The 13,181-nt window shown below is 55.9% G+C and overlaps 1 protein-coding gene across 7 annotated transcripts in view; it reads right to left on the reverse strand.

Moving 5' to 3' along the window:
* NRG2 (neuregulin 2) overlaps nucleotides 1–13,181 on the reverse strand; it is a 176,340-nt gene that overhangs the window by 22,385 nt on the left and 140,774 nt on the right. For all 7 annotated transcript variants that reach the window (XR_014241816.1, XM_082382062.1, XM_082382059.1 and 4 more), the window contains exons 3-4: nucleotides 11,076–11,194; nucleotides 2,485–2,605 (exon numbers count right to left, since the gene is read on the reverse strand). Coding sequence is in view for 6 of the 7 variants with exons in the window: in XM_082382062.1 (XP_082238188.1) it covers nucleotides 2,485–2,605; nucleotides 11,076–11,194 (240 nt within the window). In the remaining variant the exon portion in view is untranslated. The remainder of the gene's footprint in view (nucleotides 1–2,484; nucleotides 2,606–11,075; nucleotides 11,195–13,181) is intronic.

Here is a 13,181-nt window from a genome sequence, read left to right on the forward strand (position 1 = left end):
TGCTTTCCAACACTCCCCGCAGGGCTCTGAACCAATACACAACAACAAGTGTCAGAAAACCAGGAAGGAAAACTGATTTTTGTAGAAACTGGAATGAAACTGACCAGTCTAGTTTCATTATCCAAGCTAAGCGGAAATGCAAAAAAATCAAAATAAAAAGTAAACAAACAGCACAAATGGTACGACGTGAGTTCCGTTTCCTAAGTTCTTTCCTTTTTATTCCATGCATTCCATTCAGGGTGTCATCAGGAACCCCAAGAGGCCTACCCCCCTTCCCTCCCAGCTCACCCACCCCCAGAATGGCCTCTGGGTTCTGCCCTGCCCCCCTCCCCCCTGCCCTTCTCCAGCACAGCTGTGAGGACCTGCCCTCCTGATTGCAATCCCCGCCAGGGATGCCCCTCTCCCCTGAGGGCTCAGGGCATCAGGGAAGTTGGTTCCAGGAGCCCTGGCTGGGGCTGACCCAGGACAGGCTGAGATGGGGAGGTGGTGGTTCTGGGTACCAAGCTCAGGTTCTAAGCAGTGAACCCCAGTTGCCCTGGTGGGAAGGGGAAACAGGACAGCACCTTCACAGTGGCTCAGGCTCCTGCCCTCTGCTCCTCTCAGACTTAGCTGGGCGGGACCCAGAAAGTCCTAGGGGTACAGCCTTGCGGCAGGGCCCCCTGGGAATCCTATAGCTCACTACTCTTTCCCACACTAAACTCTGGCACTGGAGTCCTGGGTCCCATGGCCCTCCTCAGCCCCGACACCTGTCCCGGGTGGCTGAAACCTTTTCTGTCTGGAGCCAGTGACAATGCTGGATCCCTTCAAGGTTCTGGGATCCAAGGGGCTAGGGAAGAAGAGAGGCCTGGTGTGTATGTGTTTGTTGTGGGGGACAAGAAGAAGGGGTCCAGGGCTGGCCCATCTCTGTGAGGTATTCCAGAACGCTTATGCATTTCTATAGATCTATTCCAAAGTGCTCAGAGCATTTTCAAGGCTAGAATGTTCCCCAGGGTCTGTGGCACTAATGTGGCAGCTTCCTAGAGGCAGAAAGAGAGAGGAAGGATGAGGGGCTGAGTCTGGACTGAGAACTTCCCTGGGGGACCTGCTGTTGCTTTTGGGACTGTCCCTTGAGATTCAGGATGGGGGAGGCCGGAAGGCGGATGGCAGCAGGTGAAAGGTGGAGCCGAGGTGGATGCTGGCAAAGGAGGCCAGCTGGAGCAAGAGGCACAGGTGTGCCTGGCAGTCCAGGCTCAGCTCACCCAGCACTGAGGGGAGGGCGTGAAGGAGGTGTGGCCCCTCGTTATCACGCTGTGAGGTGGAGGGGTCTTTGGCCAAGGCTGTAGGCAGGAGGGAGATGCAGCTCTGGAGCTGGAGGCCAAAGGCAGGAAAGCTGAGGAGCGCTGAATCTGACCTTATCTGTGGGGAGGGCAAACGCCTCTCTCCGTGAATCTTCGTCAGTACTGTGCTGGCCCTTGCCCAGATGCCATGGCAGTGGGGCAGCTTTGGCACATCGCCAGCGCCCTAGGCTTGGGCTGCTTTGAAACCCAAAGTTGTGAACTAGGCCTCCCTCCCTCTACTTAGGATCCTGCCAGAACCTGTGCTGCCCTCACCAAGCTCCCTTACCTGTTCCTTGCTCACCCACCAGAGAATCTGTCAAGGGGGCAGTGGGGGCCCGGCTCCCAGAAGATGTGGCTGGGCCTGAACAAGCCCTCCCTGATCACTGTGCTCCCACCTATCCTGTTTGCCAAGGGTGGGGAGCAGGGGGTCCTCAGCTCCTGGGAGTTCCTTCGGGGCAGCTCTTGGGGGGAGGCAGAGTCCCAACATGAGCTTTTCCTCAACCCTGACCTCCCCCACTCAGCCACACCCGGAGTGATGTCCTTGCTGGTGGCCCTTCACTCCCCAGAGAGGGGCGAGGGACTGAAGTGGCACAGGCAGCAGCCAGGGCATATCTGGGCACTGGGGTCCTGCTGGGCAGGGAGAAGAGCCAGGTCCTGAGGCGAGCACTGGGGGCAGAGCCCTCTTCTTCCCTCAAGGCTATAAGAGCAGAGCTCAGCTAGCAAGGGCTCTGGGACGTGTGCCCTACCTGACCCTGCCAGGCTCCTCACTGCTGGGGAAGATGCACCCTGGGCAATGTTCATCAGAACAAAGTTTGGAAAGTTGCTGAGAGATGGGGAGGGGAAGAGAGAGAGAGAGAAAGAATCCAGTGCCCCGGGCATAGACTGGTCTCGCCATCTCCCTAGAAGGTGTTGGTGAAAGGGTGGACGTTGGAAGATGGGGTGGGTAGGGACCTGGGAAACTGGGACTGCAGAAGCCCTGAGCCCTTTAGAGCTTACATGTCCCTGTATTCCAGGAAAGGGCTAGGAAGTGGGGCAAACCTCCCTGTCTACACCCCTTGGAGACCCCTTATTAGTATCTTGAAGCTCACTTTTCCTAGAGCCCTCCACTTCTGCCCCAGCCTCTCTCCCCCTGCTCTTGCCCCCATGCCTGCCCCCACTGGTGACTTACTTGCAGGAGAGCTGGTTGATGCCCTCGATGTAGTAGCAGACGCCTCCGTTGACACAATAGGACTTGGCTGTCTCGTTGCACTTGCGGGCGTGCCCCGACCAGGATGATAGGGTAGTGCTCACTGGAGGTACGAGAGACACGTGCCGGTGACCCACTGAGACCACCTCTGGGCCCCAGGAATCACCTCGTTCATGGCCCATCTCAAAGCTGGATGATCAGAGACTGTAGGAATGGCTGGGGTTGGGGGAAGGTCTGGTGGTCCCTCCCAGGTCACCAACAAGGCCAAGGGGAGGCCACCGTGAGCTCGGACAATCTGCCCAGCACCACCTTGCACCCTCGCTCCAGGCAAACCTTCAAAGGCTGGGAAGATTTTCTTTTTTTGGAGGGCATGAGAGGCTAGCAGAAACTGCTCCATCTTCTGGCATAAGGGCCCACCTCTGCTGCTTGCCTGCCTGCCTGCCTGCCTGCCTTTCTGGGGGCTCCGCTGCAGGTGGATGAGGCACCATGTCTTACGTGGGGGGCAAGTCACAGGGGTTCAGGGAGGAGACATTTATATCTGTCTGCCCTGCTGGGGCTCTCATGGACCAGGGCGTGATTACAGGGAGCTGGGCTTTGAGGGGAATGGCACCTTTTTGGACACTGTAATTTTCTGCAATCTAGGGACATGTGGGGAGAACCCTAGCTTCCGTCTCTCCCCTCTTTGTCCCAGAGTTGGGCCAAGCCGCCCAGAAATGCTACAAAGGCCGCTATGCGCGTCTCCATAAGCATCCAGGGCCGCCTTCACGTCCTCCCTCACCAGGCAGCCTCCACCTCCCCCACCCGGTCAGCTGTTGCCTCTGGAGGGAGCCTCCAGGCCTTGGACAGCCCAGGCCATAAATCCGGGGCTTCACGTTGCTGGGGAGAGGGCTGGGGGACAGCTGGGGTGTGGAAACTAGGTGACAGCAAGACTGGGCTTCAAGGCTGCTGACCCAGACTGCACACCTGATGGATCACATTCATTTGATAAGCGAAAATCACAAAAGCACTGCTCCCCTATGGGATGGCATCCAGAGGCCTGGTTTCAAGTGAAAATTCTTGCCCCAAATTTCAGTCTTTATCTGTTAGCTAACCTCTTAGGCTGTGTATCCATACTGGGCAGCTAGAAACCGGTTCCTGCTCCCCCCTCAGCTTCTGTGGCTCTGAGGGCCTCTCATGCCCACCCAGCAGTGGCCTCCTGACTGAGGTGGCCCATCCTACCTTGGCCGGTCCTGTCTCCTCAGGGGTACTGAGTCTCCACCATCCCCCGAAGTAAGTGGGGGGATGAGAGGAGGAGGAGGAGGGCAGGCACTTGGCGCCCTGAGTGTTTAGACGTGTGGGGAGACAGATGGAGCACGGGACTGGGAGTGTATACACAGCTCTGCCTCTGTATATGTCTGAGGAGCTCGCTGATAAAACCCAGCGGGTAGGGCCAGCTCCCACCTTCCCTCCACATCATGCCTGCTGCTAGTCTGGCATCCTCGAGCCCCACCCCTGCTGACGTCTCCCACCTCTGCTCAACCCCACACAAGGCTGGGACCCACATGCTTCTGGGTCAGTGAGACCCAGGGAACTAAGAAAAGGACAGAGAAGACAAACAGCTGAGGTGACCATGCCTACGAGTTATAAAATCTCATTGCCGGGAGGACCCTAGAGGTTGTCCTGCCCTTCGGTTACATTGCCAAGGAGGAGTGAGGAAAGAGAGCAGGGAAGGGCCTTCCAGAGTCCAGTGTGTGTTGTAACAAGGCCTCGGGGCTCCTAATGTCTGGCTGAGCATTCTCACCAGGCACCTGGTCCCTCATGTAAGAACACGTTAGCACCAAGGCTTGACGGGAAGATGAATGCAAACACGATGTGGACCACGGGCCTGAGTCCTCTCATGGGCCTTGGCCAAGCCAGAGAAATCTCAGGGCAGCTTGATGCCCTCTGCAGCCAGGGGTGGAGGAACCTGCCCAACGCTGGGCTGCATGCGCAGCGGGCAGGAGCGAGGATGGTTGGCAGGACCACAGCCGCAAGCTTGGGCCTGTCTGCATGCACGTCTGTGCTCACTGAGGCCTTGGGAGGCAGAGGACGACTCCTGAGGGAAGACAGGGCCCCATCTGGGATCCATGGCCTAGGGCTGCCAGAACCATGTCATGACGGGGACTAGGCTGGGGCCCCAGAAAGGTACAAAGGGAGGGCAATGGGGGAGCCGGTTGTAGAAGGTGTGGAGGGAAGTGACCATAGGCCTTTCCACCTCAAAAAGAAGTACCTTGAGGCCACCCCTGTGACGGCAGGGCCCTCCCAGCTCACGGCAGCCAACTCTGCTGGTGGTGAAGGCTCACGCCAGAAGATTTCCACACTGAAGAGGTGCATTCGTGGTATTCCAGCACACATGGGCTCCTAAGGCAATGTGTCACGCTCCCTTGTCAGCCTATTCGTATTTCTTTACTGTGTTCTCCCGTGTTTGAGGATGTGAAGATGACAAATGACCTCCAAGTGGGAGAATTTGGCCGCTCCCTGGATACCACCGTGGGGATGGCACCTGGCCACCCCAAACTCAGCTCCCACTCATCTGCCCCAGCCACTTGTTCCTCTAGCCTTGCTCATCTCAATGACTAGACAGCACAAACCAAAGGCCTAGAGGGCATCTTTGATTTCTGGTCCTTCTCTGTCCCCCTAGCCGTCCATCACCGAGGGCTGCCTTCCTACCTCCTCCTCAGGCTCTGTCCATGTCTCACTACTGCCTCCGTGGTCTCTTTCTTGGATGGCCACGATCACCTCCTCGCTGGTCTTTCTGCCCTCACTCTTGCCTTGATCTCTAACCTTTTCGCTTCGCAGCTGCTACCAAAGTGGTCTTTAAAATATGTAAATTGATCAATCGCTTCCATGATCAAAACCCTCCAATGGCTTCCATTCATACTCATAATAAAGTCCCCCCACCCCTCCCCAAGTCTAATCTGGGCCTAACCACCTCTCCTGCTTCATGTCCTGTCCCTGTCTTGCAGTATATTCAGACTCCACTGGCTTAGTCCAGCTCCTCTAAGAGGCCACGTGCCTTCTTATCCAGGACTTTCAAAACATCAGTGTCTCAGAGAGGCTGCTCAGGCTCCTCCTTTACTCCTTCCCTTAGCTTTGTAACTTCTCCTTGTAGTGCTTATTCTAACAATTAAAGGACTAGTTGTGCAATTACTAGCTGTCCAAAGCTTAGCTCCTCCACTAGAATGTAAGCTCCATCTGGGCAGAGGCCATGTCTGTCTGCTTCACTGGTGAACGAACCCCAATGTCGAGCACAGCGCCTGACATGTAATATAGGTGCTTAACGAATATTTACAAATATTTCTAATGAGCAAGTGGACATCTGATTCTTGAGAGAAAGGTACCTTCTTCTACCATCCCAGGGTCTAGTCTGGTCTCCTTGGCTGATGATGATATCTTTTCTGTAGGTTAAAGCATTGTCTCTTACTAAATGCAAATACTCCTGGAAGGTCATTAGGGAAATGAAAATCAAAACCACCGTGAGATAGCACTTCACACCCCCTCAGGTGGCTGTATTTAAAAAAAAAAAAAAAAAAAAGATGGATAATAACAAGTGGTGGTGAAGATGTGGAGAAATGGGAACCCCCCCCCATACTTTGCTGGTGAGAATGTAAAATGGTGCAGCCATTTTGAAACACAGCGGTCATTCCTCAAAAAATTAAACATATTTACTATATGACCCAGCAATTCAACTCCTAGGTGTATACCCAAGAGAACTGAAAACATATGTCCACACAAAAACTTGGACACAAATGTTATAGCAGCATTATTCATAATAGTCCAAATGCGGAAACAACTAGAATGACGCAACAACCTCAGTTGATGAATATATAAACAATGTGGTAGACCCAGGCAATGGAATTATTATTCAGCCGCGAAAAGGAGAGAAGTACTGATACTACTACAACATGGATGAACCTTGAAAACATTATTTTAAGTTTAAGAAACCAGTCTTGAAAGGCCACATATTCCGTGATTCTATTTATATGAAATGTCCAGGATAGGTAAATCCATAGCGGCAGAAAGGAGATTCTGGTTGCCAAGGGCTGGGGGGATTTAAAGAAAACACCTGGGAAGGATAAACCCAGGAAGCCTCTATCAGCCATTAGTGTCTTGGTGTGAGTGAGTTTATTGGGTCTCTGAAGAGAAAATGGGCCGGGAAGGAGCTGATGCTGCAGAGATGCTCTGCCTGCTGCCAGCTACTGCAACTGCTTTCCTTCCTTGCTCTTGGAGAAAATCTCTGCTCGTCTTTCAAGGCCCAGATCTAGTGTCTCTTCATCCTGTAAGGCTCCCCTCCCGCCTGCCTGGGATGTCCCCTCTCCCGTTGTTAAGTTGCCTGTCTTTCCTCTTCAGTGTGTTAGAACAGGCAGACGCTTTGAGTTCAGGTTTTAGCTTCCTGCCATTTGAGGGGACTCTGGGAGCCAAGACTGTGACCCCTCAGCGCTCAGAACAGCGTCTTGCTGAGTTAGGCCTCACTGAAGGCTTGAGTTGACAGTACGTACACATGGGTGCGCCTGTGATTAAACAGCTAGCCTTTCTAAGCCCCCAGGTAAGGGGCAGGCCCAGAAGCCTCTCCAGGGCTTCCACGATCCTGTGACACCCCAGGTCACACCTGCCTGCCCTCTGGGGCAAAGCCAGGCCCAGCCCGATATCCCAGGACTTGGTACAGCCACCCCGGGACAGTCCCAAGTCCTTTCACCTGGGGATGAGAAAGCCGGTTTCACAGAAGTGGGTTACATCAGGCTGATTGTTTTGTTAAAAGCACCACGAACTTCTTGCTGACACTTCCTCCTCTCACCCAACTGGGGAAAGCCGTCTCTTGTGAGCTGGCAGAGCTGTGGCTGCAGGAAGGGTCAGCTCTGATCTGGAGAAACGGGGAGTGACTGCTAATGGGCATGGGGTTTCTTTCCGAGGTGATGAAAATGTTTTGGAATTAGTGGCAAGGATTATTCAACTGAATATACTTCAACCCACTGAACTGTATACTTTAAAAAGAGTGAATTTTATGGTATGTAAATCACACCTCCAAAATTTGATTAAAAACACTTGGGAAGGGTAAACCCAGGAGGTCTCTATCAGTCCTTAGTGTCTTGGTGTAAGTGAGTGTATTGGGGCCCTGAGGAGACAAGGGGCCGGGACGGAGCTGATGCTGCGGAGATGCTCCCCCTGCCGCCAGCTCCAGCAACTGCGCCCCCTGCACCCTTGCTCCTGGACAAAACCTCTGCTCATATTTCAGGGCTGCGGTGATGCCCCTTGGGCAGCCACTGCTCCTTGCCAGCCCTCCCATGCCCTCTTCCGGCCGCCCCACCCCTGTAGCCCTGCCTTCCCTGGGGCCCAGGCGGGCCAAGCCAACCCACCTTGGAATGAGTCAGAGGGGGGCAGGCACAGCTGCCCGCCACCTGCCATCCACCCCCTCCCCAGGGTGGGGTTGCTGCCAGTCTTCCGGGTTCCACGGGTAAACAAGGAGCCTGAGCATCTCTACCTGGGAAAACGTTCCCAGTGGGACCTCCTGGTCCGCTCCAGTGGCCCTGTTCACCTCCCCACGTCAAGGGTAGGCTCTTGCCTGCGTGGACTGAAGAGCAGCTGAAGAGGTGTGGTGTGAGTGTGTACACGTGTGGCAGCGGCAATAGGTGCACAGGAGGTCAGGCTCAACGCAAAAAACCTGCGCATCCCAGAACTGTCGGAGACGGGGCTGAGAGATCACCTAGCTCAGCCGCAGATGGGAAAACAGAAGACTAGGGAAGTGGAGTAACTCGCTCAGGGGTGCGTGACAGAGCTGGAATGAGCCCAGAGCTCTTGACTCTGTCCACAGCTCTGCCATGCCGCTCTCCTGTCTGCTGGAGGGACGAGAGACACGGAGCCCTCAGGGCCCAGCCCAAAGCTCTACTGTCTGATCCCTAACTGATCAGAATAGGGGCTACTGAGGGCTGACAGGAGCCCACATGTGGGGTGGGGCTGTGACTTATCTGAAGGGCTCACGACAGTGGACACTACTGTGGTTTCCTTCATGGCATGGCGGCCCTTTCTTCTTCCTCTGCCCCCAGCACCACTCTAGGGAAATGCCCCCGTGCAGTTTTGGCAGGGCCATCACTCACAGTACTCTGCCTCTCAGTGTCCCCTCTGCACACACACGGGCCTGACGAGGATGATGGCACCCCATCCCCCTGAGCACATGACCGGGCCGAGTGGGTACAGGACCAGAATCCATCCTTGTGATTGTATAAGTGGAAACAGAGACAAAGCTATCTCTTTTCCCTGGGTGGTGCTGGGATGATGGAAACCTGGAGCTGAGGCCACGGCCTCCTCTTCCCAATCCCTTCCCTAAACGTGGGAGAAGCCCACTTCACAAGAGGAGAGAAAGAGGCCAGCGTGCCATGGGAGGGGGCGTCCTGACCCCTGCTCTGAGGTCCTGGACTCCGTGTGTCTAGGGCCAGTTCTACCTCTGGACTTCTCAGCTTTAAAAACCAATAAATTCCTCAAGGTACTTTTATGTTGGGTTCTTATCAGTTCTAACCAAGAAGGTCTTAAAATATAAAACAGGCAACCTCAAATCCAAAGTGGATCTGAGAATGTCTGCCCACTCTGGCTGGGGGTGGCAGATGCTGGGCCCCAGCGTGGTCCACTTTCCCAGGCTTGAGACAGGCTGGGAGGAGCAGGAGGTACCCCCACTGCAGCCCTGCCCAGGCTGGGCCACGTGGAGTCAGGAGAGGCCCTGGAGCAGGGTCTGTGGTCTTTTCTGTGATGTTTACCAGGTGCTGACTAGAGCCTGGCACTGTGGAAGGCCCCGGGGCTGGAGGGGTAAACGGGCTAGACATGGCCACGTAGAGCTTAGAGGGGCTCAGTGTTTGCCAACTACTTTTTCATTGTGTAGCTCTACGCTGTTTGACTCTGGGCAGAATATTTAACCTCTCTCAGCTTCAGTCTCCTAATGCATGAAGTACTCCGTGGGGTTGAGTCAGGGTTCCAGAGGGAACATGGGGCCTGGCACAGAGCATGCTCTCAGGAAATGGTAGTGATTACTGGAACTCCTGGGGAGAAGGCAACCTCCCTGCTTGCCTCACTCCTGGGCTCACAATTCCACCCAGAAGGTCACACCCGCAAAGAAAGTTCGGCAACAGGATGAGAGCTGAAGAACGATCTGATAGAATTGGAGAGAGAGATACACAAGACCACAGAGGGCCGAGGAGTGGCCCAGGAGTTGGGCCTGCGCTGGGAGTGCCACTGCGGTGGGCTGGACTGGTCAGGAGGATAGCTGCCTGGGAAAGATGGCGCAGGAGGAAGAATAAAAATGGGAAGGAGAGACTGACCACAGTTAGGGTCGGAAAGGTCATTTGGGTCGGATTTGTGAGAGCTGGGCTGTGGGACCGAGTCCTTGTTCCTTGGCTGCATGGGTGGGGGAGTGACAGGGCGAAAGCATCTTGAGGCTGCTGCTCTGGTCCAGGTTCAGCAGGGGTGAAACCTGGGCCAGGATTGCCCCTGAGGTGGGGTTGGAATGAAAAGGACAGACGTGAGTGAAAGATCCAGAAAGAAAACGGACCAGGACTCGCAGACTCAGACCTGGTAGATCCAGTGGTAAGGGAGATGGAGGAGCTGAGAGGCTGCGAGGACAAGGGAGGTCCCTTACAACACGGCAGACCGGGTCTGAGCCAGGCTGTCCTCTGAGGGTCAGAGGGCAGGGTTCTCGTTAGACTGCGCTGGGTGTAGGGGGTACTGGAGGGCTGTCTGGTGGAAACACGGGATGAAGGGAGATGCAGGACTGGACTCTGCCTGCTGGGAGCAAGACTGGAAGCGAACCCAACAACCAGGTGGCCAAGTGGTACGTGGAGGCTGGGTGTCAGGAGGAGGAACGAGAGCTGTGGGGTTCTGAGGACTCAGGCTAGAGTGGAGGGGGCGCGGCCTGAGGACGGCAGCCTTGGTGACTTTCCAGTCAAGGGCGATAACCAGAGGACAGCCCAGCAGGGAGGCCGCCTCCATGCCGAAGCTGGAGCTGCCTCTGCGGAGAGGGGAAGCGAAGGGTGCCATGGGCTCCTGACCTTGCACGTTTCCCAGGGAGGGGATGACCTGTGGGAGAGGGTCCTGCCATCTCTGAACTGAGGCTGCCCCCAGGGGCCTGGGGCACCCAAGCCTCCCACCCGTGGCCCTGCGGAGCCGGCTGCCTGCACTCGGGCGCCCAGCAAAGCAGCGGGCAGGCAGCTCACGCGCACCCTGGGTCTGCCTCTCCCCGGAGCCCCGCTTCTGGCAGCCCAGCCTCCCATAATTGCCTTCTAAAAATATCCTTCCCCCCACCCCCACCTCTTGATTTCAAAATATTTAGTTTTCAGGGTATTTAAAACGAGAGCTGGCGGCTCTTCCAGGTCCAGATAACAAAGCTAAACATTTATGCTTCGACTGCATTTCTCTGAATCGGCTCAGATCTTGGGGCTTGATATGGCAGTGGCAGGAGGGAGAGGAGTCAAGTGCAAGATGGATCATGTGCGGGCCTCCCTAGGGCTGGGGGGCAACTGGCCCACCCCACAGAACCCCTCTAGGACCCCTCCCTTCGTTGGGGGACCACCTACCGCTGTTGACGAAGAGCCGGCCCCTGACGGTGTCCTTCCCCAGGATGTTCTCAGCCTCGCAGACGTACTCCCCAGCGTCCTCCACCTTCACCTTGTTGAACTGTAGTCGTGAGTTCTTTCTGGTTAGGGAGGGGATAAGAGGGGGAGAGGCGTGAGCCAGGGCTTAGGTTGGCCGTGGCTCCCCCGCAGTGGCCCAGAGGTCACCTCTCCCTGCGCAGCCACGGCATCTACGCAGCGTGGACGGGAAGCAGATTCCCTCCGACCAGCCATTGCTGGGCTCCAGGTGGAGTGCAGAGTCCCCAGGGCTGGAGGGAGACCTGGGCACTCAGGAGAACATGGGATTCTAAGTCCATGAATCCTCACATTCACTTTTCCAGGGCTGGGCCTTCTCCGTAACCATTTTTCTAGGGGAGGAAAGTGGAGTCCTTAGGAAGTCGCATGGCCACCTCCCTCCTTCTCCTTTAGTGCCCTTCTCTCAGGCCCGCTGCGTCTCCCCCCACCTCCTTCCAGTAGAGCAGCTGCTGGCTCACAGCTACCTCAGCCTTCCCTTAGAAGCGGCAGCCCCGTCACTCTAGATAAGCCAGGCCTATTTCCAGATACCCGGCAGGGCCACCGATCTAACAGGTTCCCATGGCAACTGTGCCCAGCCTCCCAGTCCAAACCTGTAGCTCCCTCCTGCCTTTGTGTCGGCCCTGCCACTAAGGGGCACTCTGTGGCCTCCCCAAGGGGTTTCGCTTCATTCATTCAACAAATGTTCACTGAGTGCCTTCTGTGTGCTGGGAGCTTGGATACCTCAGGGAACAAAAAGATCCTATCCTCAAGGCCTGACTTGACCCTCGTGGCTAATCTGGAGGAGGACAGGGCAGGACAGATGGGAAAACTGAGTCCCAGAGGGGCTTCCGGACTTGTCCAAGGGTACCCGGCAAGGCAAAGGCAGAGGTGGATGAGGAGCTGGAGTTGGTGAGGACTTGGGCCCCAAGCAGCTCGAGGGCTGTCTCCTGGAGCCTGATGCTGAGGCTAAGCCCTCTGTGCAGGGCTTTGCACCCAGCCCTGCGTGCCACGAGTTGTGGGGCGAGGCCTGGGCAGAGACTTCAGTGCTGTGTGTGACTCCAGGGCACCTGGCCCTGCTTCCCCTCTTCTTTCTGAAGACCCTGCCAAACCTCTCCTTCCTTCCGTGGGCCTCCCTGCACTTGCCCGCGGGTGCCTGGGCTCCGTGGGATCTGTTCAAACCTCCCATCCCTCCCTCTGCCCCAGTGCTCTTTAGGGCCAGTCTGAGCTCCGGATTAAACCCTGGGATCCCCCCGCCTGGTCCCCGGGGGAAACAAAAAGTAGCATGAAAATTTCTTAACATGATGTAACCTCCTCCTCTTTTAGTCCCGAGTTAAAAAATCAGATTCCCAGAATATGCGCAGTGGGTTGGAGGAGTGGTGGCATGGGAGGTAGGGTAGCCGAGCTGTCCTGCCCTGGGCCTAGGGATGGAAAGACAGAGCCATGAAGCTGATGGGGGAAGGTGTGGATGGTGAGCGGAGAGGCTGCACCAGGGCAAAATGACCCACATCCCTCCCCGGGCTGTGCTTTGGGGACCTACCTGTCTCCTGAGCTCCACCTCAGCCTCTGATGCTGGGCTCTTCCCAGACCTCCTCATTCCAAGATCCCCCAAACCAGCCTCCATGAGCTTGTCTTGTCAAAAAGGCCCTGTTGCTGTGGTGATGTCCTTGCCGACATTACAGTGACAGCTGCCTGACTCCGTTCCACCCCTCCCGGCTCACGCCGTTCTCTGTCTCCTTGGCCCGGTGTCTGCCTACAACCCTCTTCTGTCAATTCAAGTTTGTTCTCTTCATTAAACAGAGCCCTGGAGGCCCCTCCGGCTAAGACAACATTTCCTTCCTGGCTCCAGCCTAATTAGATGCCACAGATCTCAGCTGTCCCAGAACCAGACTTCTGCTTCCTGACCACCAGCTCTTCCCTGACATTAGATGAGCAGAGTAGGGGATCACCTGAGGGTCTCCGGGTCACGAAGGTATAGGGGACACAGACTCAGAACTTCCTTGTCACCCACCCACAGCTGAATTCAAAGGAGCTTCCCTCACACGACATGACATGCAG

The sequence above is a fragment of the Balaenoptera borealis genome, assembly GCF_965194805.1.
Source record: "Balaenoptera borealis genome assembly, chromosome: 2".
NCBI classification, from domain to species: Eukaryota; Metazoa; Chordata; class Mammalia; order Artiodactyla; family Balaenopteridae; genus Balaenoptera; species Balaenoptera borealis.